Source organism: Falco peregrinus, chromosome 10 (genome assembly GCF_023634155.1).
Source record: "Falco peregrinus isolate bFalPer1 chromosome 10, bFalPer1.pri, whole genome shotgun sequence".
In the NCBI taxonomy this organism is placed as follows: domain Eukaryota; kingdom Metazoa; phylum Chordata; class Aves; order Falconiformes; family Falconidae; genus Falco; species Falco peregrinus.
In genome coordinates this window covers 16,308,854-16,326,541 of record NC_073730.1, presented here as the reverse complement: position 1 = coordinate 16,326,541, position 17,688 = coordinate 16,308,854, and the positions used below count along the sequence as shown (strand labels likewise).

The 17,688-nt window shown below is 38.7% G+C and overlaps 1 protein-coding gene across 7 annotated transcripts in view; it reads right to left on the bottom strand.

Moving 5' to 3' along the window:
- BCAR3 (BCAR3 adaptor protein, NSP family member) overlaps positions 1 to 17,688 on the bottom strand; it is a 116,248-nt gene that overhangs the window by 34,286 nt on the left and 64,274 nt on the right. For 6 of the 7 annotated variants that reach the window (XM_055815540.1, XM_055815539.1, XM_055815541.1 and 3 more), the window contains one exon: positions 4,492 to 4,531. The exons of the other annotated variant lie outside the window; for it this stretch is intronic. In XM_055815540.1, coding sequence (XP_055671515.1) covers positions 4,492 to 4,531 — 40 coding nt within the window. The remainder of the gene's footprint in view (positions 1 to 4,491; positions 4,532 to 17,688) is intronic. 7 annotated transcript variants of the gene reach the window in all.

Below are 17,688 nucleotides of genomic sequence, written 5' to 3'. Positions count from 1 at the left end.
ATGGGACAGAAAGCTATCTTTAGTTCACATGAATTTGATCAAAATGGCTCACAAAAAGTTCTCTGACACACTCAAATCTGCCAGCACTTGATCCTTTCTCCCCTGCAGGAGTCTGTTCTGTGGATGTGCAGACTCAGGGTGTGGGAAGAACCTGCTGAGACTACCAATGGATCTATTATTTGGCTCATAAAACTTCTAAAAATCTCACAGAATGTACAACGTGCTATTGTTTCCGTAAATCTCTTTCATGACTTGGTTAGCAGCCTGACTCAAAGCAGTCTGGCCTGTTTTCACTTCTACCATAAAAGGGTTTTTTGAAAGAGCCATTTAACTGTGACCATGGTTTCAGCAATGCTGTGAGGACAAAGGAAGGGTTGAAGCCACATGGACACTTCAGTACTCAGACTCCAGCAAATAAGGACTTTTTTTTTCCCCCCCTCCTTAGAACTTTCTTTTGCATAATTAGCTCTCTTTATATACTGAATGAACTAACACATCAATATTCAAGATGCGGGAAACTGCCATTTGTGAGATGTAATTTAAAGTATTATAAACCATAGTGCACCTACAGAGAGTGTTTTCTAAAAAACACCTTCAGAGGATTAATTTTGTAGTCAGCGCTTTCTGTCTTGAACAAAATAAAAGAGGAGAAAGAAATTATTTTGCCTTTCCTCCATCCAGAGTATTTCTAGATACAAGAAATTCTTTCTATTACTTTTAGTCACCAGATTCTAGCAAGGAAAAGTTTGTATAAAAAGCAAATTGATACACTCAGTTTCTAAATTTACCATCAGTCTCTCTACTCTACACAGCAACACCTGCTTGTAGTCACTACTGCCACAGTAAACATGATATTCTTTTCACTGTGAAACAGAGCACACAACCGAAAAAATAACCACGTTACTTTTCCTCAAACCTGAATGAATTTTTTACATTCTATTTACAGTAGAGTCTAGTTCTGAAGAGATGTTGATCACTCCCCAAGCAGGAGCATGTTCTTAACAAGTATTAATTATCTTTCTTATGGGACTCACAAGAACTCAAGTAGCACACTCGCATCACTGCAGAAACGGTGCTAATTTGCAGCCGTGAAGCTGCAAAATCAGCTGTGACCAGCTTCCCTTTTTAACATTACTTCTTAAAATCTTGCTAGTTCAAAACGAGCTGCTTGTCTTGGAGTTGAAGGAGACTAGGTATGCCTGCGTGGCCTGATAAAGCGGGTCGGTTTTGCGGATGGCACACATTTCATCGCACTGGATCCTTCAAAACAGCCAGCTACAATTAGCATGCTCGGGAGCAGCAGGAGTGGGGCTGCTCCCTAAGGGAAGGCGATCTGGGAGCACTGGGAGGGCAACACGCTCACCAGCAAGGTGCAGTCCCACAGCACCCAGACACAAGCAAGCTGAGCAGGGTGATGACACCAACGGGTCCTATCGCAGTCCAGTGAGCCTCACCTGAGACTGGGTAACAGCCCAGACCCGAGGTCCATCCACAGCACCCCAGCACCCGGGCTAGGGGCAGGCAGGCATAAGGCACAGCTCAGGCAGAGCCTGAAGGCTGCAGTCTGAGCTTAAATGCAGCACTTGGTCAGTGGGTGTGGGTGGAGGTCCTGGGGCTGGTCAGGACACTTACGGTCAATTAGTGCTTTCAGGGCTTGGATGTCGTATGCTTTGCTTGGGACTGTAAGTCGGGTAGAATCACTAGCAGCCAGATTACTCCAATACAACTTAAAACTAGTGTCACGTACTACTTTCAAAATAATGCAATTTTTTATAAGGCAGATTAATCCAAAGTCTCTCTTCTCTTTACAGTCTAAACAGCAAGATGAGAGAAACAAGAATCAGTATCAAGACCTTGTGTACAATTAGCTTGTTATAGTGTTAGTTTTGATGTATGCTTGATATACCATATGTGCTCAATATTCAAGTTTGTGTTTTCAGTCAGTCAATCAACACTTCTCTGCCTAAAGACAAAACTGACTATATTTTCCTGTGCATCAAAAATATGAATCTGTCTCACAGAACTTTGGTATCCTGAATCAGCAAAACAGAACTCCCAAAAGCACTCTTTGGTTTTTTTCTCCCTCTTCTCTTACTATCTCTTCTTCATTTAAAGGGTTGGGTTTTTTTCACCACTGAAGCAACATCTGTCAAAGCCTACCCAACTGGCACCAACCCCACTTGCTCAAACTACATATACACACATTATACGTGAAATAGACCTGTGCAAATGGCAATAATGGTACAAGCACAGTGAGATTCTGCAGAAATGTATTCTTTCAGCTTTATAACTTGATGCTGGTGCTCGTCAGCTTATACCTGACTTAAAACTGCCATCACAATTTATTCAAGGAGCTGAAAAATTTATAAACATTAATATAATGGTTACCATAAGGTAAGTTATAGAAGACAATGAACACATACTTGCTGAAACTTAAGCCAAATAAGGTGGTTCCAAGAATCTGTTGTTACAAATTCAGGTACATCTTTTACATTCATAGTAAACTTATAATAAATTATTGATGAGAATCCTCCTTTATTTGGCATTAATGGTAATTTTTTGTGTAAGAATACATTTCTGGAATCAGTTTTGTTAGTAACCTGGACTTTTACAGTAAAGAAATGTTTTTAGGGGCTATATTTATTAGAAAGCAATTTCTGCCTATTTTTTGAAGTTGTAGTTTAAGATTTCTTATCTAGAATTCCTGTTATAATATCATTGAACTGGGGACCAGACTCACAGTTGACTAAGGTAGTGATATGGACAGAAAAAAACTGAAAAAGAGAAAAAAGGGAATGGTAACCCTTGTGTTCTCCCTCATAAGTCTCTTTTCCCCAGGCTTTCCTCCCCAACATCAAAGTTTTAATAACTAAGCTTAGCACCACTGCTATTGACAAGAGTCCAAGACAAGCTTCTACTAGAAAAGTTGAAAAGATCAGAAACCACATTTATAATATAGAACTTGCTGCAACAAGACAAGACACACATATTGATGAACTGGCACGTAAAACCTCTGCCTTCTACTTGGCCATATTATTAAAACTGTAACAACACACTCTGCACAGCATAGTGCACGAGACACAGTAAATTAAATAGAGCAATTAACATGTCCACCACTTTTGTTGCCTTTGGCATCCCCTCTTCTACAGCACTCTTCAGAAGGCTCTTGGCCTTCTCTATTTTGACTACTTCACCATATTCCGACTTCAGGCCGGGACCGAGGCCAGGGGCCTTGCAACACCAAGCTGTTTAGAGCAGAATTCCAGCAGCAGTCCTCAAAGTCCTTTGGCAGCCCCTTTTCCATGGACCTTTGTGTTCTGCTCTTCGCCTTTTCTTCTTCCAAACCCTAGTTCCTACCTCCACCCCAACCCCAGGCAGAAAGTCCAGCAAAAGAAGACCCCTCCACTCTTTCAGGCAAATTAATTCTCAGCACTTTCCTTTCATAGTCCCTTCTTGACACTGCATTACAGTCTCCTAGTTTACTACTTTGATCAACCTGAACCCTAACCTGGGCTCCTCTCCATTCCTATTAACACCCACCAAGGGAATTCCAGCAGCAGAACCCACCTGACTGGCTCTCCTCTGCCTTTTCCTCACCTGAAGCCTCACCTGTAGCAGAAATTCAGGTGTCTGAGAAATTCAGGCTGTCCACATGAACAGCTACAGAAATATCCTACATTCAAGGATAACCTGTGTTTATCAGACACTTCTCAGAAGATTACAGTCTTCTAAAAGACAGGTAACAGAGTCCTACAATTAAAGAAGCCCATTGTTGAGAGACATGACATAGAAGCCAGATTCTTTCAAGGTTCTGAGAAATAACGTTCACTTAAATGAAACATGTTGAAAGGTACTAATTCCATGGAAATTACAGCACTGCAAGAGAATCCCCAGTAAAGAATCACATCCCCAAGGCTTCTTCCAAAGTCTCTATATTGCCAATCCAGGACTGATTTTTGAATAAAACTTATGAATGCTCCAGAGTTTTTTATTTAGAAATATATTTTTCTACGTATACTTTTTTCCCAGCACTCTGATCTCGTACAAAAGGAAAACAGAACTTAAAATTTTGCCAGGATTCCAGTTACTTTTTGGACCAGAAGTGAATTTTTAGCTGTAATTTCAGTAAGTATATTGCTAAAACCATAAACCAAAATCTGACATTTTCATGATCCTTTTCAAATGTGTTCCTTTACTTGCCCAGAAATCCATAAGCAAGAAATAGAGATTCTTTTAATCTGTTAATAAAGGCAAGGTAACTGAAAGGAGGCCTCAGTATAAAAAATGCAACCTACCTCCAAAGCACAATGCTCACAAGTATTTCACTGAAACATACAGAAAACAGTCTGAGATATATATATATATAAAATCAGTCTTCCTATAGCAAAAGATAGATAGAAGCACTATTTATCTACAAATGGCTGGAAATACTCTGGCAGTGCTGGTTATATACAAAATAAAATATCTTAAGGGTAAGAAATGGCACCTTACCTTAACATATTCCAAGGTAGGATCCAGAATATTCTGATCTCTGCAAGAAAACGGGACATGGAGGAAGGAAGAAAGGACACAAAAACAAACAAACAAAAAAAACACAAATGGTGAGTCCAAATATAATCTCAAACTGAAGAGATGCATTCATATGAGCAGTAGGGTACTAGGTCATGTTAAAATCTTCATTGAAAACTGTGTGTTATAGCTAGATGGCCTATGCTACCTAGCTTTTAACAAATATATAAATAACTGATTTCTTCTAGAACGTTAGGTAGCGGAACCACTAGTAATTAATTTGGGAAATAAAAGTTAATTATACACTTTTAAGCAAATAAAAATAATATTGAAATTTCAACAAATGGCTGAAAATACTTATATACAACTTAAAACATCTGAAATCAAGTTAGGAAAGCTCTCCCAATGGCTTCTAAACGTATTTTTCTGCTTGTATGTCTTCCCTTTGAAAGGGCATTGCTAACACAAGAAAACAGGAAGCAAAACATTCACTTTTTATATAAAAAAGGCAAAGAATTAATAGATTTGCAATAGTAGAATGTTTCCTTTTATGATTGGAGAAATACATCTGGTTATTGCACTCTTTTAAAAAGTTCTCAAAATTATCATAATTTCAACATTGCAATTACTTGAAAGCCAGATAATCAAGTTATTGCCCTGTTTTAAAAAGAAAAGATCTCTTTGCAGGTTTTCCATACATACAGATGGCAAAGAGCACATAAGCCCAAGTGAAGAGCACTGCAATGAATTACAACTCTTTCCGTGAACAGAAATAAAAATAAGCACATACTTTCAAAGGCTTTTATATATTTGTTTTTGCTTGAGAGCTAGCAGGTTAACAGAGTTTGCAGTACATGACTGGATGCTTTCTACAGAACCTGAGGTGACATACATGGTGCTCCCTTAAATACAAACGTGTAACAGGCACAATGAAAACCTTGCACACTTAACAGAGATCAGGAGCTTGTTACAGCAAGCAAGTTTGCCACGTGGACAGCACATGTCCCATACATTTAGAAGAAGAATCCTGTTTGGTGGAAGTTGTTACAATGGTGTAACTGGAAACATAACAAGCAGCTTCAGATATATAGACACTGGGTTACACTGGAATCAACCATTTCTAAACTCTCTCCGTGGTTTTGAAAATGTAACTGTGTATTATCTGAAACAAAGTTATTATTTTAGACTCAGTTTTCAGTCTGGTTCCCTAATAGCTTTTAATGCTGAATGTCTACTCAAAGGCAAAACGGAGCCTTCCCACTTCTTAGCCCTGCCCATAAAGGATGGTACTAGATTACTGTTTTGCACTACCTCAATTACTTACCAAGGGGTCAAGTTCCATTCACAGCTTAGTTTTTTAAAAAAACAACCAACAATGCTGCTAAATTAAATGGAAATCAAATTTGGACCATTTGAAACTCTTTCTTAGCCAATATACAAAGAACAGGCAGCTTGGTAACTGTACACGCATGAACTATGTACAAGCATACCAGAGAAAACACAAGTAAAGCACAGAGGAAAAAGAAAAAGGAAGTTTCTAAAAAGAAAGTTTTCTTTCTCAACACTTTGCAATTTGACTGGGGGGAAAAAAAATCCCATTCTTAACCAGTTCAGCAAAGTCATTAACCATAGCTGAACTCTTCTCACATTCAAATGATCTGTGGCAACTTGTGCCAGTACCAAATGCTTCTGAAAAACTTTGCAGTTCAGTTCTTCACTTGCCTGTGGAATTTTTCAAGACAAAGACTCTACCAGCACTGCATACGCTGTGCACGCTCCAAAAGAACAAACTTGAGCAATAAGGCTAACAACTAGTTCACTTGCTTGCTTTGGCAGTGAGCACATTTTGTTACAGTCTGCATTTACAAACTCCGCTCCTGCAGACTACCTGTGCTACAGACTCCACTGTTCCCACCATCAGATACAAGACAAAAGATCTTTAGGACACATCAAGCCAAAGCAAAATGAAAGAGGCAGAAAAGCTTTAAGACAAAACACTCTATTTACTACTATATAAAGCGGGAGATCCAGAAGAGCTAGGGAAAGAAATGACCTACGTTTCCTTCACCATCCACATGACAAAAGTGCTTTGAAAATTTTGGCTTTAGGAAATGCAAGGTGTAACAAATCTCTTCACAAGAACTATAATATTTAATCCGGTAGACTTCCACAACAAAATGTAGGAAACCCTGCAATTCACCACAAGCACAGGTTATACATGAAGATGTTTATGTTGCAGCCCTATGCAGCTTGGACACCTTTCTCCTACCAGATCTACACCTCTCTCTCCAACTTCCCTTGTTGTCTAAGTCTTCATCTTTGCACAATTTTTTTGAAGTTATTTTAAAGGAATGGTAACTTCCATTGATGTGTAGTAACTAATAGTAAAGATTAAACTGCTGCATTTTCCTGTCATTCGATTCCACCATCATACTGACACATTATATGCAGAAAAACAGATTAAGCTGTTAGCCTAAATAACTAGGAACCAACCAAATGACTAGATCACAAAACTAACTCCTAATTTCAGCGTGCTCTTAGTAGCGATGATGTGCTCCTTTATGCCATATGCTCCCAGCAAAGGAAATCTATGTCAGGAACCTAAGAAAAATATAAAGCACTTATTTACCTTTCCATTTTCCCTCTCAAGGAATCTTAAAAAAAATGGTGAACCCACATACTTACTTCTTGTATTATATAATTTGCAGAAGAAAACTGATACTTTTAGATAACTACCAGATCAGATGAAAGGTACTCGCAAGCTCTGCCGTCTCTCAATTCAACTGAAGGTTTGTTTCAATAATACTAAGTTCTTCATCTTTCATCAGATATTATTACACTTCAAGTAATGCTAATGTTTGTCTTCACAATGTGCTTAATTTTACAGCTGTATTCATTTGCATCTGTTTACCTACAACATGTATTAGAGTCTGCACGTAAGTCAACCATTACTGTGTAAACTGTGGGTTCACAGATTGCATTTTATTACACATTTTGGCTTCCTAATAATCAGATAAGCCTTACTTCCATTCAGATAAAAAAAGGCACATTTAATGCAGAAAGATGTCACCTGGAATAGATAAGTTTTCAGAACACCTCAAAGGTACGGTGTTGCGTAAGGGCTGCAGTAGGACATGCAGTATTGACTTCATGCTCTTTTCGTAACTCACTGTCACTGAAAGGAATTTAAGAACAGGATGCAAACACACTCCCACATTCATTTCAGGTATTCACATTGCTGCCAGACTCTTTATCACCTCATTTCATGACAAAACAAAATTCCCTTTCCAGGATTTTCTTGCTCATAGGAGGGGGAAAAAACCAGGCACCTGACTTGACACATGTTCTCCTGAGTAGCGCAAGTCCTCTGTTGACCCTCTTCCACATGCACAAGGTCTGTGGGGAAACTGTAGTAGCATAAACACTCCAATAATAATTCATCACTAAAAGAAAGCAGTTAGTCATCACAATCTTAACCTTCATGATTCTGAGGCTGTCCTAGCCAGAAACACATTCTTTCTAGAGCATCCCTACTGACATCTGACAACACCTTTCTCTCTGCTGGCTGATCCTGCAAACAGACAACCTTTTAATCTCTTCCTACTAGTCCTTGGAAACTATCCTGATTTCTTTTCAGGCCAGCTATAAGATTCTTAATAGAATTATGGGGCTTTTTTGTATGTATGGGTTTCTTACTGATATTTCCAAGAAAATGCACTGAGCTTGAAAGTCAGACATGGAGCTCCAGAAACCCTACAAAAAGATGAAGACAGCAAGACAGCAGAAGATGTGGAGCTGCTCCTTTGCTCGCCTCCTATTCCCCCCAAATAAACTGTTGCAACAAGGAAGAACCTGGTGTCATACTGGTTGGAAGTGACTGTCTACGAGCAAGTACTGATACTTGGAGCACTGTGAGAACCAACGTAACTTCTCAGAAAACAGGGATTATTGTTATATATAGACTCCTTCAAGATACAGCTAAAGCTGACTGAGATGAGAAAAGGAATGCATTTCAGATGTTATTGGATGCTATTCTTCCACTTCCCAACACCTCTAAATGATGGCCAAATGTGTGGGAAGAATTCAAGAAAACCACAACCTTTTGAAGTTGTCAACATCAGCAGTCATCAGCTAAAAGGAAAGAAAAATTCCTATAAGCACCATGGATCCTACTTCTGGTATGACAAAGTACTGCCATACTGCCAACTTCAAATCACACACTGATTTGACGACACGTGCAACCAAACATGAAAATCTGTAAAGAAAACATCGAAGTCTGAGTAACTTATCACTCTTAAAAATATCTGATAAAGTTGTTATCTACTTATAATCAGTGCTACATCTGAAAAGTTGAACCCTGGAGTTCAACCCCAACAGAAATTTTTTAGTTTGGTGGGTGCAGGAGAATAGCCAGAATCCCAGCAACTCAGAAACAGTCTTTTTTTTTTTTTTTTTTTTTTTTCCCCTCCAGATTCTGAGGTTTGTCCAATAGTTCTCTGTAGCACTGCTTCAATAAAGAACCTTTAAGCAGATATCCTGTGATCTTCCGCTGTTGATTCTACAAAATCCTCCACCTTTCTACTAACAATTGTACATTACCTTCTCTCTTTGTTGCTGTAAAGAATCCTGCAGCACACCGACCTTGACAGACCAAGCCATGTTAAGCATCTGCTTTCTCCAGGCCTTAGGCATCATCACAGACATATCAACCACAATTATAAATTAGCTGTGATCACTTTAACAAAATTTAAGCCTAGACACAATGCTACTATCAGAGATGCCCAAATCCTCGCCATCATTCAGCTATCATATATATATTCTTACAGCGATGGGTGGGAACTGCTGAATGGCCCTGAAGCAGCTTTGTGCTGCTCCACACTTCTATAAACATAGTTCTAGGAAAAACACTAGAAGACATTGCCAGTACTTGATGTATGAAATTATGTTTGTTTATTTTAAAGTGACCTTTGTGAGGGCATTTTCAAAAACATCTCCTTTCTGCTACACTGAAAGAGTGATCCCAAGAACAATCAGAAGATTGTTCTTGCCAATACTGCCAATGCCATGGTGCCAACACCAAATCAGAATGAAGACAATACAGGCTCAAAGGGAGCCCGAGAAACTGAAAACACACCAATCTGCTGCATGGCTGCTTACACAGACAGAAATACTATGAAGAGACCAGATGGGATCAAATGCCTTCTTCAGTTTTTGTCTTTGAAATCTCTCCATCTATGTAGATTTAAGAAATACACTACTGAAGTATGAAGGTGCAAGTTCAAGCACGCTAGACATGCTGTCTTTAAGTATATGTACTGCAGACTGATATTTGTACTGTAAACTAGGGTACATGATCCAGTGATTTCATCCTCCAGCAGCTTCTGCTTCACACATACACTCCTACTACATTCCTAAGGCCATTCCACCCTTCTGTCTACAGCTGCACAGCACCATGGACATGACTCATAAACACCAGTGGAAACAAGTGCAAACTGCTGTGACTAACCACTTAATGACCTGCAGTTCACACAAGAACTGTAGTGACTCTTCAGTAATTAAAACTCAAGGAAAGATACATCATACTTTTCTGTGAATTAAATGAAATTTCAACTCAATTCATGCTTGTTCAAAATGCCCCTGCAGAGATGCTACTGCCATTTACTTTCACCACTTCAACCTTCTGCAACCCCTACGCTTGCTCCATTTTAACTATCACTGCAGAAAAATCTACCCCATTTTTTCTACCTTTTCCAAATCAATTTATACTTCTGCACCACATACAGTACCGGTCTCTACAGCCTGTTCAAAAGCTCAGGCTAGGCATTCCCATTCTTTTTCCTTTGTTTTCCTGTACATTTGAGAGAGGGCCAAAACTCTGTTCTTCAAAACCCTTTTTAAACCTTCTATTCCCAAGACTGTTAAAACATTGTGAAAGTAGTGGCTGGGCAGTAAGACTTGCTCATCCAAAACAGTCACTGTTTCTTCCCTTATATGTGTGCTGTTGTCTGTTGGCCTTCAGCTGACAATTCTTTACAGTCAGTGCTTTAGTTGCTGTAGTTACTCAAAATCCAGCTACACATAATTTGAAGTGCTCAAAATAATTTAACCTTACAAAATTAATATGCACATTCCCAAAAGACTGACAAATGCTCAGCAGAATCACAGACTCCAGCAATTCATCTGAAATTCATGTAAATCTAGGTACAGTTTATTCACCAAGCATGGTTGTCACCCAGCTGGTATGTCTTTCAGGAATGTGTATTTGGACTGAAGCATAGGAAAGTTAATCCTTTGCTTTAGTACTGATTAAGATGATGGTGGGAAGAAGAACTGTTCTCCCTGTCTATTCCCTTATCCCAGTTTAAGAATCTCATTGCATTAAACGTCTCTCTACATTAAGATACTGCAAGCAAGCACTAAGAATATATCCCCCTATGTGACATTTAACTACTCAGTTGCACCAATTTCCTGTTAACTAACACAAATTTATAATCCTGTATTACAACTGATCGCTCATTTCCCCTCCTCACATCCCATCATCAAAACAGTTTGCACTTTGACAAGTTTGCACCAATGAGTTGCAACAAATTCAGAACACAACTCCGAGAACGTGCAACCTTAGCATGTAAAAGTGGCAAAAAATGGGCACGGGAGTACTGTTCCTTTATTGAAGCTGTTTAGCAAATGTTAGAGATGCTTGATTTTCCTTTCATGCATGTATGTTTCTGTGCTAAATTAACTGGTTTCTGCGGTAGTAGCTGAAATTCTTTACATGCAGAAGTGCCACGTTATATTACCAGAAGAGACAAGAAAAATCCACTGGCTCTACATTTTTTTCAGCTACAGAACACAGAGACTGAAGAGACTTTTAAGAAAAACAAGTTGTCAAGTGAAACAAAGCAGTTTTGAAGTATTAAGCAGCATAGCAAGGGTATGGAAGAAGAGATGTGAAATGACTATAGCTTCTATAATACTTTCAGAAGCCAGCAGGTATCTCACAACCTATCACACTATCAGACTGTAGCACAGGAGAAATTGCAGTGCAGTTTTGCCTTTTGCTAATAAAGACGTCCTGCTGAAAGGAAGGGGTACAGCTACAAATAGTATTTTCTGTATCAGAAGATGACAGATTAACAGATGCCTTGCAGCATATATACAGTTAGTAAAACTTCCGATATAGAAATGGTCCATCAATTCTAAAAATGCAAGGAGAGTTATCCTAGCACAACAGTGTAGTTATCTCTTCTGATTTGTTGTGTTCTTAAAAAGAAGGCCTCTAAAATGACTGCTGCCCTGATTAAGAGAAGTGTTTACTAGAAGTAAGCACCTAAGTGCAGGTGAGAAAATAAGATATTTTAAAATCACAGCTGCCTTTTTGCTATGCACTTTCTACCTGCCTTCATTCAGGGACTGAAAAGAAAATAGTCACTTTCACATTTATCTGCAGGATTGTTGGTTGTTAGCCACAGGTACCGTTGTTATGCCCTGCAGTAATCATGGAAAGTTGCTCTCTATTTCAAACTTAAAAGGGGCAGAAAGGAAAATAAATGGTCACATGCGGACAGGAAGAAAGCTGGGGAAGCAATACAGTACTCGGAACAAGTGAACAGGGTGCTCCAGAATCTTTACAAAAGAGACCAGGAAACTGCAGAGCTAGAGGGAAACTCTGGGTGTGATGGAAGGATCAATCAAGAAACTTGCCACTACATACAGTATCCTCTGTCCAAAGAAGAGATGGCCTGAAAAGATTATGTTTTCAGGAAGTCTCTAAAAAATAACATACGCTCATATTGGTTGGTGCTTTAAGGAATCTGGGCTCAAGTTTACCTGGCAAGTCATTCATTAACAATAAGGTCCTCACGCCACAATTAATTTCAAACAATGACATAACTGTTCCCATCCCATATAGCACTTCTCTTCCTCTGCTCAGAAGCTGAAAGGCTGGGGCTTAATTAATCTCCACTATTAGAGAGATGGTCTCTCTTTCTGAGACATGTTGTACCGTTCCCCTCATCTCCCTCCCCCAAGACCCAACAGGGCAGGTTTTGGTAATTGTCACCTGTAGCCAGGTTTCCAAAATCCCCATAAAAAGCAAGAAGTGAAGCTTTGGTTCTGCAGTTCCATGTCAAGCAAGCAAAGACAGCAGATGTGAGCATCAAATGGGACCAAAGGGGTGAAGTGTTGAGTAGAACTTCACAACAGAAGAATCTGACTCCAACAATGTACAGAAGGGGTGCAAAAGGCAGACGAGCCAAAACAGAAATGACCCCCAAAAGTTAAAGGATAAAAGGATTTGGTACTGAATGTAAGCAGAGAACAACTATTGTTTTCTGCTTATACAACAAAGCATTCCTTCTACCACAAACATCTACCAGCTTTATGGGTAGCTCTGTTTCACCTCTGAGACAGCAGAGGTCAGATGTGCAGGTGCATGTGTAAGCAGGACACATCAAGAGAAAGAATGGGAAATTCTGGGACAAAACCCACGAAGCTTTGGCAACATCTAAGGAATTCTTCCTTTTGAAAAAACATTTATGTGTGCATGTGTATGCAGCCCTAAATTCACCATACTTGCCTTATTAAAAAAAAAAACCACAAACTCACAGTCTGTTTCAGCTTCTTTAGAAAACAAAACTCATACTAAGAGGAAGTTTCAGGCATTGCACCAAACCCATAACTATTTTTATTTTAAAAAGTCTGTGGTTTTATTAAAATTTCCTCCCCACCTTACCCAAAAATTTAAAGGGAACTAAAGGTATTGATCTTCTTCCTGTTAATCTTGCAAGTATTTTCATATCTGAAGAACTACATTGCATTCTATAACACAACAAATAGCATTATTTACTTTTCTCCACACAGAAAACATGCAAAATACTTATTTTACTTGATATATTCAAATCACGATAAAATTTTATTTTTATCTTCATTTTCAAAGTGCACCTAACCACATGCTGTTAAGTGCACACACAGTTTATAAAAGTAACACATATTCAAACTAAAATTATGCAACAAATAACACTTTCCAAATCAACAGTTAGAACAAAACAAATGCTGTCTAAATACCCACCCCACCCCATTCTTAGAACCCAAAGAAAACCAGACTTTGCAGCACCTGGAAAAGCAAAACAGGCTGCAAATTCTGGCAAGGAAGAAGCAAATCCCCGAACAGTGTGCGCCTCACCAAGTACTGCCCTGCCAGCTCTTTTCCCTTACAAAATAACTCAATTCAAGGACTTCAGCAGGTCTCATCTATTGTAGTAATGCCACTAAGAGAAAAGGAAAAGTTTCAGGAACCCAGAACCCAGCCATTGATGGCTTTATACATCAAGACTAACACATTGCTAACTTCCAAATGTACTGCCCTCCAAGGACAAGGTCCTGCCAGAGGACAGAGAGCCTGCTTAAGTTTATGCTGATGAAGTTGCCCTATTTATGTCACGGATACTAGTCACATTTAAAATCGCATATTTTTCCCCCCTGGACAGTTATATAAGATGAGACAAGTATGCAAGTCTCCCCCAGATAAACATGCAGAGCCTTGAAGGGCACAGAACATCCTAACCAACCAGATAAACTAATCTACTACTCTAGAATAACTCCCTGCTGTAGCAATAGAAAGTCCAATGCTAGTTAACAGCACTTTATCTGAAATAATAGGGGGAAAAGCTGACATAGAAAAACAAGAGGAAAAAAAAAAAAGGCTGGTGATGATTACTCAAACTAAAAGCCTGAACTCTAGCTAAATATACAGTTGGACACAACTATCATACTTTCAGAACTACAGAAATTAAGTGTATTCTTACCATCTGTATGTAGATACTTCAGGCTAGTCTATAAAATACACTTTAAAGACCATCTGCCACATTTTGATCTTTTGCAACCGAGTTCAGTGAGCACTGGAGGACATTAGAGCTACTGGTTTGCCCATTTCCTCAGTGAAAGAATCAAGCTAACCACAACAAGCTGACTCCCACCGCACACCCACCAGATTCAATTTTCCTTTTTTAAGAGCTCTGAACCATGTTAAAAAACTGTTGGATATGAACAGTATGCATTTTGGCAGAGTAAAAAGAAGCTGTTATGCCTTATCTACCTACAAAAAGCTGCAGTTTGTAGCCACACGGATAAAAACAGATGTAGTGTTGTACCTACAATCACATTCAGGACTTCTAGCATAGCCTGGAATTCACAGGGCTTAAAAACGCAAAATCCAGACAGGAGAAAAAGGAGGAAAGATTAAAATTATAGCTCTGCAGTTACAACTCTGCGCTTCTAAGTATACAGACAGTTAAAAGAAAAGCTTTACAAACTAGGGGGGGGGAATTAATTCTGACCAGCCAGTAGGTCAGAAGCTCTCATGAACAGTGATAAAACAAAGTATCCAGGGCATTAGGCATTATATGTGATTTAGAGAAATGCACAAATTATTTTGATTTCAAGTCAGTCTGAACAGTACAGCCCTACTGTTTATCAGTGACTATTTTTAAAATGTCAGTATAGACAAAGAATGGAATTTGAACAAAAAGTTGTCTTTGCAAGTGTGAACAGATAAAATGGCTACCGGAAAGACAGCTAGTGAAGAGGAATTAAACCAGCATGTATTCACAAACATCCTCTATAACAGGAAACAGTCAGTGTAAATTAACGTCAGCTTTGTTTGAAGGCTTTAATTAGCATGAAAGATCATTTCTGCAAGATGGTGCGCTTCAACACTTCCTAGGGAAAGGCTCAGCAGAAGGAAGATAGTGATTTAATGCAAATGTGCGACCACACAGTTTCTCCTAAAATATCCAAAGCTCACCTCTTTGAAGAGTCCCATACCACACACAAAGAAAAGGACAAAATTAGTTCATCTTTCTTTCCATAAAATGCTATATTTCTTATACACATACTTTACCAGTAAATTATCTTTTCTCAAATGTCTGAGTTGGACACACATGAAACACTAAGGGCTGTAAATAGGCATGTTACTCTACAAACTGCATAAAAAATTAGTATCTTTGTAAGAAATTGTATCTAGCTTTGATTTTACTACTGTGCTAGATTATCTGTCCTAAATTTTGTATTAAATCCCTTCAAACCATCATGAAGACAGGAAAAAACCAAACCAAACCAACCAAACAAACAAAACCAAAAAAAACCCCACCAAACCCCCAAAAAACAGTGCAGACTGTGCAAATTTGGATCCTATTTCTGGCCTCTTGACAGTTTACAATTTCACTCCAGAACTATTATTAAACTGAATTTCACTTAATTTGTTACAAAGCCTGTTTGTTTCAACAGGAATACAGGCTGGGTTTTTTCCTATCACTTTGCAGGCAATAAAGGAACTGCCAGTACTGAGAAAGGAGTATCTTTTTTCTTTCCTCCACTGTGCTTTAAGCTGATTATGAAGATCACATCTTTATTAGCCTGATTCTCGAAGAACACAAGGTTGGAACCATCATACCCCTTCCATTACTTCTCTCCCTACAAAACAACTTTGGAACTAATGACCTGTTTGACAGTGAGGTATCAAAAATATATTTCTTTCTCACCACTACAAAAAAATAAGTGGCTAGAGGCAGCAGAGGCAATGACTTCCTCCATGACAACTTGCCAAGAGGAAGACTGTGGCACGAGGTTTAAAATTTATTAGTCAAAGGATCCACATAAGAAGAAACACTGAATACCCTAACCACGGAAAAAGCCTTAATTGATGTTTATTCTATACTAAGCACTGAGGAATACATGCAGTAGCACCCGTGACTATGGAATGGATATTTGTGTGTCTTGCAAAAGTATTAATTTCAACTTAAAACCCCAAATGAAGGAAAAACCTTCAGAATATGTCACGCTTCTCCTTCTTCTTTCCCTGGTATGTGGATTGGCATAGATAGTATATATGCAGCCCCACTGAAATTCAAACAAAACACAAGCCTTGTGTAAGAAACATGTCTTTTGGAATCTTTATGAAACTTAGATTTTTTTTATTAGGAAGTTTAGGAACACAGAATACTATAGGTGTCATTTGCCAGACAATCCAAGAAGCAAAGCAGTTACTTGTTCTGCTATCTTGCAGTCACACTGTCTCATGAAACATACAGCACAGTATCAAAACTGGAATCTACTTTTACTATGGAGTATTTACAGAAGATTCTTTGCAAAAGTCTTTGCTCCATTCCATCTTAACAACTCTCAGAAAGTCCTTGCATCTCTACAATGGGGAAACATTTAAGTATCAGGGTCAGCATCAGACCCACAGAGGTAACTACTGCCTTAACCCAAGACTATATCCAACTGGGTACTGTTGACATCCAACTGAAATACTGTATAATGTTGATAACGGTCTTTGACAGCTGCCATTACCACTACATTCAAACTTGCTGTGACAGTCCTAATTCTGTACTGCTTTTAGGTCTTGTTTACCTGAGTGATATTTGGCTGCATTTATGAAAAAGCATGAAAATGTCGGAAGTCTGTTAAAGTGGAATGTAAGTCAGGGAGAACCACAACCATCCAAGCACACCAGCAGTTCCAAGTAGAGACCATTCCTTAAGTTAATTCAAGTTCTGGTTTGTGCTTTTAACACCACGAGGCTACGACTCATACCTCTCTGGCTTTTGCTTAGAAGTAGGTATGACAAATCTTCCTGGTAAGGACTGCAGACTTGTGATGTGTTGGTCACAGAAAAATTAAAAGTGAGCTTGACATTTCCAGTATTCCTTTATTTGAAATGAAATATGCCTTGTAAGATCTATAAAGAGTCTAAAATTATGCAAATAATAGCGCTAGCATTGCCTGTGAAAACTAGGAAAGTATTGGACAGCGGGGGAAGAACCACTTACCCTTCCCAAAATGCTAGAATAGAGAAACAAGAATTATTCTACTTCCCTGGAGCAGATACTAGTCAAGATAGCTGCACAAGACTATGAGTATCAGCATAGTGAAATGAAGCATTTGATACAGCAAGTACAGCTAGTATTCTTTGCCTCCGGAAGAAAAGCAGGAAAAATGTCTGGGCTGGCCTCCTTCCTCATGCGCACAAGTGTGAAACTTTAATATTTAAAAAGAGCTTGGAAATTCTGGGTTTCATGACGACAGCCAGAAGACACAGGGCAAAAAAACAGTACAGGTTCTATCAACAGATCTGCATTGGAACAATTTTACTTTTAAATAAAGGCATCATAATATAAGGCA